The sequence below is a fragment of the Oncorhynchus tshawytscha genome, linkage group LG26, assembly GCF_018296145.1.
Source record: "Oncorhynchus tshawytscha isolate Ot180627B linkage group LG26, Otsh_v2.0, whole genome shotgun sequence".
NCBI classification, from domain to species: domain Eukaryota; kingdom Metazoa; phylum Chordata; class Actinopteri; order Salmoniformes; family Salmonidae; genus Oncorhynchus; species Oncorhynchus tshawytscha.
The window spans coordinates 37,424,619-37,441,818 of NC_056454.1; the positions used below are offsets into that span (position 1 = coordinate 37,424,619).

The 17,200-nt window shown below is 40.7% G+C and overlaps 1 protein-coding gene and 1 pseudogene across 1 annotated transcript; both read left to right on the forward strand.

Annotated features, from left to right (window-relative positions):
• Positions 1-2,579: 2,579 nt before the first annotated feature.
• Positions 2,580-8,368, forward strand: LOC112225587 (ELL-associated factor 2). Its single transcript, XM_024389670.2, has 6 exons — positions 2,580-2,807; positions 3,200-3,294; positions 3,424-3,560; positions 3,782-3,951; positions 5,834-6,097; positions 6,378-8,368. The coding sequence occupies exons 1-6, from the start codon at positions 2,705-2,707 to the stop codon at positions 6,425-6,427; spliced, it is 819 nt and encodes a 272-aa protein (XP_024245438.1). The 5' UTR covers positions 2,580-2,704; the 3' UTR covers positions 6,428-8,368.
• A 5,848-nt stretch (positions 8,369-14,216) lies between these two features.
• Positions 14,217-16,898, forward strand: LOC112224953 (annotated as a pseudogene).
• The last annotated feature ends 302 nt before the right edge of the window (positions 16,899-17,200 follow it).

The following is a 17,200-nucleotide window of genomic DNA, read 5'->3' on the forward strand; positions in this document are numbered from 1 at the left end:
TAGACGTGACAGACCCCAACTGAGTCAATATATTTATTTATTTATTTTTAATAGTGGTCGGGGGCCCACTGGCGGCCGGAGGACCGGAGGCCCTAGAGTCGGCCCTGAAGTCTCCTTAGAAACTGGACAAGCCTTTCTATAAGGCTGATAGGCCAGAATGAAAAAAGCTTTGTTCAAGTGTGGTGGTGTGTGTCAACTTGATCCCCTATCAGAAATCAAAAGAGCAGAAAGTAGAGGCTATAGGCCTACATTTGTTACCCCAAAAACATGCATTTAACAGAAATAAATACATGTTATTTGAGGGGGCATTTAACATAGGTAGGCTGAGGCTCATAGGCTATCCAAACATCCAAAAATCAATGTTAACCTCTACAGGATCGGTGTCTGGGGGGATCCGGGAAGGCTGAGCTAAAGTAGGCTAATGTGATTAGCATGAGGTTATAAGAAACAAAAACAATTCCCAGGACATAGACATATCTGAGCAGAGAGCTTAAATTCGTGTTCATCTAACTGCACTGTCCAATTTACAGTAGCTATTACGGTGAAAGAATACCATGATATTGTTTTTTCCCCCCCTTTATTTAACTAGGCAAGTCAGTTAATTAAGAACAAATTCTTATTTTCAATGACGGCCTAGGAACAGTGGGTTAACTGCCTCGTTCAGGGGCAGAATGACAGATTTGCACCTTGTCAGCTCAGTGATTTGAACTTGCAACCTTTCCTTACCGGTCCAACAATCTAACCACTAGGCTACCCTGCCGCCCCTTGAGGAGAGTGCCCAATTATGGACTTCAAAATGTATGAATTAACCAATAAGGCACATTTGGGCAGTCTTAGTACAACACTTTGAACAGATATCCAATGGTTCATTGGATCAGTCTAAAACATACACTGCTGCCATCTAGTGGCCAAAGTCTGAATTGTGCCTGGGCTGGAATAATACATTATGGCCTTTCTCTTGCATTTCAAAGATGATGGTACAAAAAAATGCACAAAAAAAGTGTTTTTTCCTTTGTATTATCTTTTACCAGACAGTTAGATTTGGGTATGTCATTTTAGGCGAAAATTTAAAACAAGCGGAAGATCCTTGATTATGTCCAGTGACAATTAGAAAATGTGTTATACACATTCATCACACTGTTTCCATTGTGTTGTTGTTTTGCTTCATTTATTACACTGACACTATTGCCATGGGGCCTATAGGCAGATTAATGCTCCGTTCAGCTCACAATAGTAGTTGAAACCTGATCCAGAATGGATATATCTTAGTGCATAGTTGGCCACTCGGCCTGCAATATCCTATTACACTAAAGCCTGACACTGGATCCTATAGTGAAGAAGGGGGCCTGGGGTATTCTCTCTCTCTCCCTGCCTGGGTGTTAACGTACTGCACATGGGGGAGCATCCTTTGTGGTCCACCAATAGGCAATACCATTATGAGAAGTGCCACCCTACCATTATATCTCTAAAGTCCTTTTATCCCTCTAACCTCACCTCATCCTTTCTCTTTCATTATATTGCCCATTCTCTCTCTCTCGTAGCCTCCCTTGTTTTCTCTCCCTCGTTTCCTTCCTCGTTCCCTCTCCCTCGTTCCCTCCCTTGTTCTCTCTCTCTCGGGTTGTCATTTACAGTAGCACACCACACTTGACCTAATTTTCCAATAACAACATCTAGACAAAGCAGGTGGGATTGGCACTCCAACCTTTCTCTCTGTGAAGTAATTGGGGAAATTGACACTGGATAAACAGTTACCAATGTTGTCATTATGGTCTTGACAAGCATAATCTTCATATTCTCTTTCTCTAAACTTACATCCTCTACTCTAGCCTACTGTTTGAAGGGGTTACATATGGCTTGGCTTGTACAGACACAGCAAAAGTAGAGACACAGCAGGCATTGAAGGATTATGATTCAGTTTAGGAAAGGAAAAGAGCTTATTTCCCCAGCTTTAGGGGTTAGAGCCTAAAGAGGTTTTTAGAGACTAGCAAACAACTGTTACTAATTCATTACTTAGACCACCTGCTCAGTGTATTGGCCTACTAGGCAACTGTATCAAGATGTCTCTCATTGTCTTGAGAATACCTTATTCTATTTTCCTTCAGCAATGCAAACATGGGCCTAATGCTGTTATGTTAAAAAAATATACATATATATATATTATATATACATGATCAATTCTTAGTTAGAGCTTTTCATTACGCTAGCCTATATTAAAACCAACAATATATATATATATATATGGGCTATTTGTTGGTTTTAATACAGGCTAGCGTAATGAAAATTTCTAATCAAGAATTGATAATGTTGTTTGGCTGCCTGTGTTTGGCCACTTAGAGGCCCATCGCTCATTTGGAGCCGGCCATAGACGCTCTGTTCTGTGTGATGTTGCCATATAGAAGCCCCATGAATATAAAACACTTGTAGTTAGTTATGATGAAGAAATTCTCAGCACGTTTTTTTTTTAAAGCAAACCATGCCATGTGACATGAGCTCTGAAGCAACTTCCGCCTGAAATTCTCAAAATGTTGATTGACAGGTATTTACACGAATCAAAAAAAGCAACTAGATCAGTCTGATCAATCACAACGAAGGAAGGGCAGAACTTAGGTCTAGAAGTGAGTTGGCTCGTTTTGCGTTAGATGGTATCGAATGGACGTGGAAAGTTTACTGTTATTAACATATGATTGAAAACGTTGATTAGAATATGAATGGAACAACATACTCACACTTTGACAGTCAAGAACATGTTTTGAAATTAGGCGAAACATTTGAGAAACAACCCAAAGGTGCTTACCACACGGTGCGATGTAAGTGGCATTTTGATCATACTTGCTAGCTAGCTAACTTGCTAACGTATGCCAATGGATAGCTAGTTAGTTAAAACCCCAAAATATTAGTTTTAAATGAAATAGCTAACTCGTTTGTCTAAATCACTGTCACTTTATTAAACATTTATCACATTTTCGTACTTTTGATTGGGCTTTTGGTTTGCATCACTTGCTGCTGGTATGCAGTTTGTTAGCAACAATAGTGGCCTTGTGGCACCATCTGTAGGTGAACAGTGGCGACTGAAACTTAATTCTGTCAGAACTAACCAAACCAAGAATCTTTTTGTGTGGAGCCTACAGTCTGCTTGTAAAATGTTTCTGTGTAATTCAGTAGTTTGTAACTTTACTGTTCTCTTATCTCTTTGATTCAGATGACTTCAAACCAGCCTCCATTGACACCTCCTGTGAGGGAGAGCTGGAGGTGGGAAAGGGAGAACAAGTTACAATCACACTGCCCAATCTGGAGGTAAGAATGAAGCATTATCATGTATTTTACAGTTGATTATTGAAAAGTGCACATTTTGATTGTTTTTTTCCCCTTTAACTCTTGATATCCAGAAATTAAAATATATATATATATATTGATTTTCCCCAGGGATCCACTGCCCCTGTAACAGTCTTCAAAGGATCCAAGAGGCCTTATATGAAGGAATGTATTCTCATTGTAAACCATGATACAGGAGAGTACCGTCTGGAGAAACTCAACAGCAACATTGCAGTCAAGAAGACAAGGTGGGTAGACAGAGTAGGGTCGACTTGTGTTAATTTGGGCACACTGTAGCGAAACATTAGTGCAATGGAAAATTATAATTTCTTAATGGACAGTAACTCCGTTTCAAACTGCATCCTTCTGTTTCCTTGGTTACCTGGGCTGTCCAGATTCACTTGTCATTCAGATTTGTATTACTTACGTAGTTAGGACCTATAAACTGTGTGTGTGTGTGTGTGGTCAGGGCTGAAGGCAGCAGTAAGATCCAGTCTCGTATAGAGCAGCAGACCAGTCGTCTGAGCCAGCAGATGAAGACTAGTGTTAGCAGCAGCAGCAAAACCCCAGCAGGCTCCAAGAGCTCTCCTCCCAAAGAGAAGATGTCCCCTGCCTCCCCCATGGATGACATTGAGAGAGGTATGTAGACCATCAGTACTGCACAGGGCTCTAAATTAAAAACATTAATTCCCGACAGAGACAGTGATCTCTGTCCCGACAGAGATTAATGCGGCGCGGTGGTCACTTTTTCATGCTGGGAGCGGGCGGTCAGACAAATGAAAACATTTTGTTGTTTGGTTTGGTTTAAGTAATGCAAAAACAAAGTGTTGGAGAAGAAAGTAAAAGTGCAATATGTGCCATGTAAAAAAAGCTAACGTTTAAGTTTGTTGCTCTGAACATGAGAACACATGAAAGCTGGTGGTTCCTTTTCACATGAGTCTTCAATATTCCCAGGTAAGAAGTTTTAGGTTGTAGTTATTCTAGGAATTATAGGACCATTTCTCTCTATACCATTTGTATTTCATTAACCTTTGACTACTGGATGTTCTTATAGGCACTTTAGTATTGCCAGTGTAACAGTATAGCTTCCGTCCCTCTCCTCGCTCCTCCCTGGGCTCGAACCAGGAACACAACGACAACAGCCACCCTCGAAGCAGCGTTACCCATGCAGAGCTAGGGGAACAACTACTCCCAAGTCTCAGAGCGAGTGACGTTTGAAAGCGCGCACCCCGCTAACTAGCTAGCCATTTCACATCGGTTACACCAGCCTAATCTCGGGAGTTGATAGGCTTGAAGTCATAAACAGCGCAATGCTTGAAGCATTGCGAAGAGCTGCTGGCAAAACCCACAAAAGTACTGTTTGAATGAATGCTTACGAGCCTGCTGGTGCCTACCATCGCTCAGTCAGACTGTTCTATCAAATCATAGACTTAATTATAACATAATAACACACAGAAATACGAGCCTTAGGTTATTAATATGGTCGAATCCGGAAACTATCATCTCGAAAACAAGACGTTTATTATTTCAGTGAAATATGGAACCATTCCGTATTTCATCTGACGGATGGCATCCCTAAGTCTAAATATTGCTGTTACATTGCACAATCTTCAATGTTATGTCATAATTACGTATAATTCTGGCAAATTAGTTCGCACCGAGCCAGGCTGCCCAAACTTTTGCATATACCCTGACTCTGCGTGCAATGAATGCAAGAGAAGTGACACAATTTCACCTGGTTAATATTGCCTGCTAACCTGGATTTCTTTTAGCTAAATATGCAGGTTTAAAAATATATACTTCTGTGTATTGATTTTAAGAAAGGCATCAATGTTTATGGTTAGGTACACATTGGAGCAACGACAGTTCTTTTTCGCGAGTGCGAATATTTGGTAACATTTGGGGGCACAGATGTGGGTAATATGGGTCAGGCCTTTTGACCTGGTTGGGATAGAAGCAAGTTGTTTTCGCTGTAGTAATGGTGCAACCACACTAGTGAATCTGCATTCGCTTTTTTCTCCAGGGCACTTGGAAACAAATTGGTTGCACTTTAGAGCCCTGGTAGAGTGTCACGTGTAATAGCTGTCCTAATCTCAAACCATCTAGATTGTAGTCCATGGTCATATAAATGCCCAGGCCTGATCTAGATTGTAGTCCATGGTCATATAAATGCCCAGGCCTGATCTAGATTGTAGTCCATGGTCATATAAATGCCCAGGCCTGATCTAGATTGTAGTCCATGGTCATATAAATGCCCAGGCCTGATCTAGATTGTAGTCCATGGTCATATAAATGCCCAGGCCTGATCTAGATTGTAGTCCATGGTCATATAAATGCCCAGGCCTGATCTAGATTGTAGTCCATGGTCATATAAATGCCCAGGCCTGATCTAGATTGTAGTCCATGGTCATATAAATGGAACATTTGCTATGTTTGTAAATCCTCTTGTGTTGTGATTCAAGGTCAGTCACTGTTTTTGTGTCGGTGTGTCTTCCTGTCTGTGTGTGTCCATGCGCACCAGAGCTAATGGCGGAGGCGAAGGTCATGGACCAGATGAGTAGTGGGGACTCGTCCTCAGACTCCCACAGCTCCTCCTCCAGTAGTGGGGACAGCTCCAGCAGTAGTGATTCTGAGGACGAGTCCCGGCACCCGCCTCCCCCCGGCCCCTCTGGGGGTCCCCTCACAGCGCCACCACCCCACCAGGGCATGCCCATCCTCACCACCGTTACCACCACCACCATCTCCTCACCACCTCGGGGTGGAGGACACCTCATGAGTACGCTAAGTAAGTTCATTCATTACGCTTTATTTTTCTTTGTCTGTCTGTCTGTCCCTCCCTCCCTCCCCTCTCCTCTCATCAGTATTTAGGGTATAGTTTGAATACTTTAATGTTATATCGAACCATTTTATATTTGCATTGCTAGATCAGAATTTCTATTTGCATTGCTATGGATATAGGCTATACTGTATGAGTTAGGCCTATGCCAACTCTATAAGGCTAGAATTGTGACATGTCTGTTGATGGTTTTATGATTTATGATGTTCGTACTTCCCCTTTTTTACAGAGAATGACCTGCAGTTAAGTGAGTCTGGCAGTGAAAGTGACGATGACTGACCAGTAAGAGAACACTGATTCTGTGGCGTGTCAGAGAGGTCCATCTGTGGACAGCTGCACTGACCTTCACCTGGATGGATGGCTGTCCTTTAGGGTCACAACAGGAGTGGAATGAGACTGGGGAATATGGATGTGATCTTCTTAATGACAAATAAGACCAAACCCCTACACCTTTTGGAAGCAACACCCCTCACCACCCCACCAGCATTTCAGTTGAATGTGTCTTCATAGTTCTATCAATAGTCTCAGTTGTCGATATCTGTTAGTGCCTTTTTGAAAGAAATGGGTCAATAGCTGTGATCAATTCTCTTATCTACACATTTGATCTGGGTTATTTTCACTGTTCATTTTAGGTAGTGGTTACTCTACTAGTTTAAGTTTTACTATTAGTTGGCCAAAGGGAACTGGGAACCATACTGCTGAATTGAACAGAGGAGGTATTTCTGTTATCAAGGATCAGCCACATCAATATCAGAATGGATTCCCCTTCATTCACTCATTTGGAAAGACTTCAAGTATCATATAGCGTCAATGTTTCATTATTTAGCCGTTAGACTGTGACTACTGTGAAATATTTACTCTTAAAGGGGATAGGTTGAAGCAGTCTTATCATGTCGTTGCTTTATTAGGAATTATCTTAAAATTGTACTTTTGTTTAATATATGGCCTAGCAATATATGGCCTAGCATATCAAGTCTGAGGGGTATTTGAGGAAACTAGTGCACTACTTGAAGTGGATTGATTTAGCCTAGTGTGGGGTAAACATAACTTAAAGATTTTGCTCAGTGATGCTACGTAATGTATTTGAAAGATTACTTGGCTTTGTTGCTTTAAACCTGCAATACTTGAATCTGATTTATGATTATATTTGACATATTTACTCAGAAAAACCAACAGCTTAATATATTCTATGGGTGTCAGAGCAATGGGAGTGTATGTATGCACCTATAGCCTGATGCCAGTGAAAGTCTTACAGCCCTGCCTTTAGAACTGCCATTCCAATGACTACTATCCCTTCTGTTGTTATGGTTACTGAAGTGAATCTCAAAAGTATTTCCTTGATTCCCTGCATCCTTGATTCATCGATTCTTTTACAAAATGCATTGGAGGAGAAGGTCGTTGGATCTTCTCTTCCAATGTGTTTTTAAAAATTAATAAAAAGAAAGAGGCTATTCATCATGGAGTTTAATGAGACGCGTGATGAATCCAGGAAATGCGTTTGAGACATATCCCAGGTCATATCTCATATCTTAGTGTTCGTCCCAATAATCTCTCCTTTCTCCTGAGGTGTGAACCTGTTCATGGATTTGAATGGAAATGATGGAAATGGAAATGCACTATTCTACAAATCAATATAGGGGGAAAAACCTGACTGTTATGCTAATGTAATGCAAAACCTATATACAAAGGAAAAATGCAGCAAAAATATGAATGGATGTAATTGTAATCTAGTTGAATATATTGATAAAAGTAATCTTGTCCTAGAGAGATTCACAAAACTTCACGCCAGGGTAAGCCTACACAAAACACAGTTTTAATTTGAATTGTTTCTAAAAATCCCCTATGGGAAAAATGAAAGGTGTAAAAATTATAGGAACAATTTGCCTGTTTGACCGCTAGCATTTCTGGGTATTATTACATCTCCACTGTGGGGCTCTGAGACTTGGATTTAAAAGGAATAGACTGGTGCAAAAAAATGAGGTGGAAGGAAACTTTAATTTTAGTAGTACATGTAATCTGGAATATTGGCCCATGGTACATGCACAGATAGAACAATGAGACAGATATTTCACCGGATGTATAAATGTGAAGCATCCACTTGGCGTTTCCACTCACTACCAAATATGGTAGTAAGAAGAAACCCACTGGCCGACAGTGGGAGAAGATGGATTTTGGCCAAAAATGTGGACATTTTCTCGTTGATTAAACATTTGATCTCAATACAGTTTCCCGTTCCCAAAACTATAATCTGTCGTGGAATAAGTTTTGTAAACTTTATCCTTTGCAAAAGTTTTTAAAAATCGAGTTGTTTAGAAGGAGTGCAAAGGCGAATTGAGTTATTACACAGGAGCACTTCACAGAGTAGGTGTTCCCTAACGAAAATATGCAGATGTTCTGCCCACTATGACTAATTTGTTCCCATTGGAAACGACAGGCTGTGTAATATATTGGTTTAGTTATAAAAATCTTTGGTACATGTTTTAGTTTGAAAAATCTGATTTTACGTGTCCATTTAAACCACTGTAAATCCACTCCACAGTGGCCTATCAATTTCAAACTTGTAATCTCTATCATGGAAACACCTAAAATGAACAAAACTGAATTTGGTATTGATACTTTTTTTTAAACAAGGTAACTGTTAACTCATTCTTTGAATATGTAACACTAATGCTCAAAATCATCTGCAGTCATCTTCTCCTCTTGAACCATACTCCAGATTTTGTATTTAGACTCATTACATCAGTTTTGAAAGGTTTTGAGTAAAACAAGTCGCTGCATTGTACCTATAGACGCACGTTACCACACATGCTAATGCTAAAAATACTTTAAAAATCTACTTCTCACTAACCATATCTAAGTGACTCCAGAGTTGGTAGGGTAGCCAAGTGGTTGGGCTAAGGTTGCAAGTTCGAATCCCCGAGCTGACAAGGTACAAATCTGTCGTTCTGCCCCTGAACAAGGAAGTTAACCCACTGTTCCTAGGCCGTCATTGAAAATAAGAATTTGTTCTTAACTGACTTGCCTAGTTAAATAAAGGTAAAATAAAAATATAGACTCAATGAATTAGCCTCTATTGAATTTGAGAATGATTAGATGCTTCATTTAAAGTTGGCCACACTTCACCAATAAATGGCACCATATCACACTAGGGCTACAGTGCCTTGAGAAAGTATTCACACCCTTTGACCTTTTCCACATTTTGTTGTGTTACAAAGTGGGATTAAAATGGATTTAATAGTTGTTTTTGTCAACAATTTACACAAAATACTCTGTAAAAGTGGAAGAAAAAAAATATATTTATAAATATATTTTATATTTTGACAAGATAAGTATTCCATCCCCTGACTCAATAAATGTTAGAATCACCTTTGGCAGCGATTTCAGCTTTCTGGGTAAGTCTCTAAGAGCTTTGCAAACCTGGACTGTTCAATATTTGCCCATTATTCTTTTATCAATTCTTCAAGCTTTCTCAAGTTGGTTGTTGATCATTGCTAGGCAGCCATTTTCAAGTCTTGCCATAGATTTTCATAACGATTTAAGTTAAAACTGTAACTAGGCCACTCGGGAACATTCAATGTCGTCTTGTAAGTAACTCCAGTGTACAGTATATAATTGGCCTTGCGTGCAATTGCTGTCATCCGTTTCCAGCTGCAATAGTCTTTTACAACATTAACAATATCTACAATGTATATCTGATCTATTTTATTTTAATGGACAAAAAATGTGCTTTTCTTTCAAAAACAAGAACATTTATAAGTGATCCCAAACTTTTGAATGGTAGTGTATGTTTTTCCAAAAGCAGACTATGATCAATAATGTCAAAAGCTGCACTGAAGTCTAACAAGACAGCCCCCACAATAATTGTATTATCAATTTCTCTCAATTTCTCTTGTTGAGTGTCCTTCCCTATAAGTGTGCTGAAGGTCTGTTGTCAATTTCTTTTACTGTGAAATAGCTATATTGCTACCACTGTATCATTACATGTATTATCTAAGTGAGTTTCAGAGATAGTCAGAATATGAATGTCATCTGTTACAAGCAAGTTATTGACTTCATGGACCTTGTTTCTCAGGTTGCATATGTTAATATGAGCTATTTTTTTAGCACTTTTCTGTGTTGCTTGATTGTTTTTAATGCAATACTGGGAAGCTTATCAGAGGTAGACTTGCTTATGTTATTTATAGTGGAGCTGATAGTGTAGGGTGAGCTTCATAAAGTGATCTTCCTACTAGGGCACAACGCCTCAGTGCTAACAGTGTAACTCTGGTTCATAGGCTCATGATTACCGCTTACAATAGCTGTAGGATAAACAGAAGAATTCGGTGCAATTAGGGGTACATAAATTAAGTTACTTACATTGTGTTTGCCAATGCCCTTAGGATCATGTACATTTGATGCAGCATTATGACGACTCATTTTTACAATGGTAGGGATTAACTGAGCTGGTCTTGGATCATTGAAAAGTCATTGTTTCAACGCAGCCTTGAAATGCGTGTTCAGAGTCCGGGAGCCAAGATGATTTGGATGGACTCCGTTATTCGTGTAGAACTGGGAACACACAACGCCGTCGGGGGTACGCCAAATATAAGGTGATTCACAGGAAAAAATAAAACATGTTTTCTATTTGTTATTCTTTAATACATTTTTTTTTTTTATCTTCACAATTTCAAACAAACAGTACATTTATATTTTCCAACGGGGCTATACATTTTGGTGAGGTTTTTTTCTCGCCTGAGTAGCCTTGCTTCACTGCCAAAAATAAAATTCAACCATACAGGTAGCCTAGTCAAATAATGAACATCCAATCACATTAACTGTTACTCTCTCGTGGGAAACCTTCACTCTACCGCAGACATGTAGAAATGAAACATGACAATTTGAAAAATAAGCCACAGAAGTTTTTTGAGCGAGAATAAAGACGACTTTCGAGTAGTAAGACGTGTATAAAAGCAACAGATACCGTTAATAAGAAGGGGCTAGAAGCGTCTTATATGGTGAGCTACCGAGTGGCTTGGACAGGCAAGGAGGACTTAATTCTTCCTGCTGCCACGGATATGGCTGGGACAATCCTGGGGGAAAAGGCCCAAAAAACTATGCAGACAATGTCTTCATCAAACAACACCTTTTCACGACGCATCATTGACATGGCAGGAGATGTTTTAAAACAATTACTGCTTTGCATACAAGCCAGTGAATTCTATGCATTACAGCTGGATGAGTTATCAGATGTGGCGGGCCTGGCACAGCTCTTGGTATATGTCTGTTACAGCTGGATGAGTCAACAGACGTGGCGGGCCTGGCACAGCTCTTGGTATATGTCCGTTACGTTTATGAGGGGTCAAATAAGGAAGACATCCTCTTCTACAAACCATTGGAAAATAGGACAACATGAGAGGATATTTTTTAACTAATGGACAGCTTTGTGACATCAATTGGACTTGATCAAGATGTGTTGGTGTCTGTACTGATGGGGCAAAAGCCATGACAGGGAGACATAGTGGAGTGGTAACGTGCGTGCAAGCAGTTGCTCCCGACGCCACTTGGGTACACTGCAGCATCCACCGAGAGGCTCTTGCTGCCAAGGGAATGCCTGACAGATTGAAAGACGTTTTAAACACTACGGTGAAAATGGTTAACTTTGTTAAAGCAAGGCCCATGAACTCTCGTGCATTTTCTACATTATGCAATGATATGGGCAGCGTGTGGTGTGAACTGCTCTCTTGAGGTCATGCCACAGCATCTCAATCAGGTTGGGTCAGGACTCTGAGCCACTCCAGAAGGCATATTTTCTTCTATTTGAAGCCATTCTGTTGTTGATTTACTTCTGTGTCGTTGTTCTGTTTTGATGTGCTGTGTCTTTTTTTCCTCCACACATAGTGTTGTGTGTTCCTTCCAAACACTCAACTGTAGTTTCATCTGTCCACTGAGTATTTTGCCAGTAGCACTGTGGTACATCCAGGTGCTCTTTTGCGTACTTCAAAAGTGCCACAATGTTTTTTTAAAGAAAGCAATGAGTTCTTCTATAGTGTCCTCCCATGAACACCATTATTGTTTCGTGTTTTACCTATCGTAGACTCGTCAACAGAGATGTTAGCATGTTCCAGAGATATCTGTAAGTCTTTAGCTGACACTAGGATTCCTCTTAACCTCATTGAGCATTCTGCGCTGTGCTCTTGCAGTCATCTTTGCAGGACGGCCACTCCTAGGGAGACTAGCAACAGTACTGAACTTTCTCCGTTTATAGACAATTTGTCTTACCGCAGACTGATGAACATCAAGGCTTTTAGAGATACTTTTGTAACCCTTTCCAGCTTTATGCAAGTCAACAATTCTTAATCTTGGGTCTTCTGAGATCTCTTTTGTTCAAGGCATGGTTCACATCAGGCATTGCTTTTTGTGAATAGCAAACTCAAATTTGGTGAGTGTTTTTTATAGGGCATGGCGTCTCTATCCAACATCTCCAATCTCATCGATTGGACTCCAGGTTAGCTGACTCCTGACTCCAATTAGCCTAGGGGTTCACATACATATTCCAACCTACACTGAATATTTAAATTATGTATCCAATATAGACAAGAAAAATACAATAAGTTGTGTGTTATTAGTTTAAGCACAATGTGTTTGTCCATTGTTGTGACTTAGATCAAGATCAGATCAAATGTTATGACAACTGTATGTAGAAATCCAGTTCATTCCAAAGGGTTCACATACATTTTCTTGCCACTGTATATTCAACACCTTATGGAACAGCAGGGTCTGTGAAACAACACAAACATTGGCACACACACACACACACGCATTATACATACATATGGATTTAGTACTATAGATATGTGGTAGTGGTGGAATAGGGGCCTGAGGGCACACAGTGTGTTGTGAATGTATTGTAATGTTTTTTAAAATTGAATAAACTGCCTTAACCTTGCTGGACCCCAGGAAGACTAGCTGCTGCTTTGGCAGGGGATCTATTAGGGGATTTAGTATGGGGGATCCATAATAAATACAAATACAATGTGCGTGACAAAATTGAGGCTATGATTAAGAAGTTGGAGCTCTTTTCTGTCTGCCTTAATTAACAAGGACAACACACAGGTCTTTCCATCATTGTATGATTTTTATGTGTGCAAATGAACTCAAGCTTACGGACAATGTCAAATGTGATATAGCGAAGCACCTGGTGCAAAATTACGCAGGTACTTTCCTGAAACGGATGACACAAACAACTGGATTCGTTATCCCTTTCATGCCCTGCTTCTCGTGCCCTTACTGATATCTGAACAAGAGAGCCTCATCGAAATTGCAGGAAGCGATTTTGTGAAAATTGAATTTAATCGAAGCCACTGCCAGATTTCTGGACAGGGCTGCGTTCAGAGTTTCTTGTATTGGCAAATTGCGCTGTTAAGACACTGATGACCTTTGCAACCACATACCTACCTATGTGAGAGTGGATTCTCGGCTCTCACTAGCATGAAAACTAAAAATGTAGGCACAGAATATGTGTGGAAAATTATTTAAGACTGAGACTCGCTCCAATACAACCCAACATTGCAGAGTTATGTGCATCCTTTCAAGCACACCCTTCTCATTAACCTGTGGTGAGTTATTCACCATTTCTGATGAACAAATACGTTATGTATGATGGCTAAATAAAGAGCAAAATGATTGATTATATTATTATTTATGCCCTGGTCCTATAAGAGCTCTTTGTCACTTCCCAAAAACTCACATTCATTCATATGTTTAATAAATGTATGGCAGGCTTACAATATTGGAAAAAACAACATTTGAGAGTGCACTGACCCTGGTGCTAGAGGGGGTACGCAGCTGGAGGTCGAATGAAGGGGTACGGGACTATAAAAAGTTTTGGAACCACTGTGTTAGAGCAACAGTTCTCAACCCTGGTCCTGGGGATGCAAAGGGGAGCATATTTTAGTTTTTGCCCTAGCACTACACACCTGATTCAAATCATCATCTCATCATTAGGCTTTGACAATTTGAATCAGGTGTGTAGTTGCTAGGGCAAAAATATGCACCCCTTTTGGGTCCCCAGGACCAGGATTGAGAACCATTGTGTTAGAGAAAAGACTTTAAAGTAATTGCACAGGGGTCTTTAGCCATGGTAGTTGATTAGATAAAGCATTGTATAGTGAGTGACTGATCGCTTGAATTCCCTTACAGATATGTGTGAGTGGTCAAGGGCAACAGAATCATCTCAGTAGGAGAGATGTTCCACCTCTCCCCAATCATCATTCTCTTCCCCAAGTCCACCTGGCCCTACCTCCCTTTCTGGAAACAGTTTGTGGCTGTCTGGGATCACCTCTTCAAAGCTGGTGAGTGAATGAATTAAATAATGAGTGAGTGTGTGAGTGAGTAAATGAGTGGGTGAGTGAGTGAATTAATAAGTGAGTGAGGGAGTGAGTCAATGAGTGAATGTGAGTGAATGACTGAATAAGTGAGACATTTGTATGGCATCACATGCTCTATCATGTACACTTAGAAAAAAGTGTTCCAAAATGGTTCTTCGGCTGTTGCCATAGGAGAACCCTTTTTGGTTCCAGGTAGAACCATTTTTGGTTCCAGGTAGAACTTTTTTGGGTTCCATGTAGAAACCTCTGTAAAAAGGGTTTTTAAATGGAACCCAAAAGGGTTCTACTTGGAACCTAAAATTCTTCTTCTAAGGGTACAGCCGAAGAACCGTTTTAGGTTCTAGATAGTTCCTTTTTTCAAAGAGTATAATAAAGATTGAAAAGGTAGACTGCACAATAACATTTCACATAACATTACACATTATCACATACCCATGAACTCAAGTAACCTCTACTGCAAACTTGTGAATGAGGAGGATGTAGGATTTTTTGAGGACGCTCTCACTCGTTTCACATATGAAAATGATGCAATGTGTTTAAGTTATTGATGATATGTTATGTGACATCATGTTTCTCATGTGCATGAGACTCAAAATTGAGCTCAGGTGCATCCTGTTTCCATTGATCCTCCTTCATGTTTCTACAACTTGATTGGAGTCTACCTGTGGTAAATTGAATTGATTGGACATGATTTGGAAAGGCACACACCTGTCTATATAAGGTCCCACAGTTGGAAGTGCATCTCACTGCAAAAACCAAGCCATGAGGTTGAAGGAATTTTCCACAGAGCTCCTAGACAGGGTTGTTTCGAGGCACAGATCTGCGGAAGGGTACCAAAACATTGCTGCAGCATTGATTGTCCCCAAGAACACAGTGGCCTCCATTCTTAAATTGAAGAAATTTGGAACCACCAAGACTCTTCCTAGAGCTGGCTGCCCGCCAAACTGAGCAATCGGGGGAATAGGGCCTTGGTCAGGGAGGCAGCTCAAGTGGGGACACTTCAGGCTGAAGTATGAGTTTCACACACAGGCAGCTGGTGGCACCCTAATTGGGGAGACAGGCTCATAGTACTGGCTGGAATGGAATACATGGACTGGTATCGACACATCAAACATGTGTTCGATAACATTCAATTTACTCCATTCCAACTGTTATGAGCCATCCTCACATCACCAGCCTCCTGTGGTTTCACAGATCCCCATCTGCTACACAAGGAATTGAGAAAAGACCTGAGATTCACCCTAAGCATCTATATTGTGCTGGTTACTGTAACCTCTGACCTCTGTCCCCATACAGCAGCGGAGCAGGTGCTTCAGAAGATGGAGGAGATTGAGCAGAAGGTTCATCTGGGCCAGCCAGTGGAGGGAGAGTACCTCACACACCTCCTGGTCAGTGAACAGATGTCTGTCACTGAGATACTGGGGTCCATCGCTGAGCTACTGCTGGCTGGGATCGATACGGTGAGGTGTGTGTTTTATGAAGCGCTGTTTCACAGTAGGGTGTGACAGGGTGGCAACAGTAGTGGAGAAAGGGGTGAAGGCCTGCTGGGGGACATGTTTTTTTTGTTATTTTAGATTGTGAACATTTCTAATATAACCACATTAGCTACCTACGTCAGACTGTCACAGTAAGCACCATAACAGTATCGGTACCATTGTCTCTCATTGGTGCCTGCCTCCCTAATCAGACCATAAAATTATAATTACCTCGCAATTAACATAATACTAATATTATTAGCCTACAACCTATTCCTATTGTAATTGTATTTCTATGCTGCAGACATCCAACACCATCTCGTGGTCTCTGTACCACATGGCCCTGGAGCCAGAGATCTAGGAGAAGCTGTACCAGGAAGTGACTGCCCAGGGGACAAGGTGCCTACTAGTGATGACATCATTAGAATGCCCTGGCTCAAGGCTGTTGTCAGGGAGACACTACAGTAAGTTGTCAGTCATTCTGTAAATTCACTCATTATAAAATTCATAATGGGTTTTTAAAGTTATTATATTCATAATGAGTTATGAATTGTGACGTGCAGTGTATGTCAATGTGCCTATAATTAATTCTTAATTAGTCAAATGGAGCCAATCCTTTCCTCTCTACCCCTCGTGACTCTTCTATACTCTCTCCAGGATGTACCGAGGAGTACCAGGAAACGCACACATCAATGTGGAAAATGACAGTTGTGGGGGAGCACCTCTAACCCAAAAATGTGACTTACACTTCTACCATCTTGTACTGTTGGAAATGTTTTCTATTGGTAAACTAAAGTACTTGTATTTTCATCCTGTGTGTGGAGATACAATCACACTTGTATATCCAGAGATATACATTACCTTTTGCCCTTAACTTCAGTATTTTAATTCATTAAAATCCAAGGTAGACTTTTGGTTTGTTGATATTGCTCACACCAAACAGTATACCACTGATCAGAGTTAGAGCAGCTGTATTTGGCTGTTCTCCCTCTCCTGTCCTTTCCCTCTATCTCAATTCAAGGGGCTTCATCTCTCTCTCCTCCTTTCTTTCCATCCCAGTCTTGTTCCACCTGTGTCACTATGTTGTGTCCTATGACCAGGCAGTGTTCCCGGAGCCCCAAGTCTTCCTGCCTGAACGCTGGCTCCGTGTGGGCTGGGGAAAGACAAGAACCAGCACCCCTTCAGCTCAGTGCCCTTTGGTTTCGGGGTCC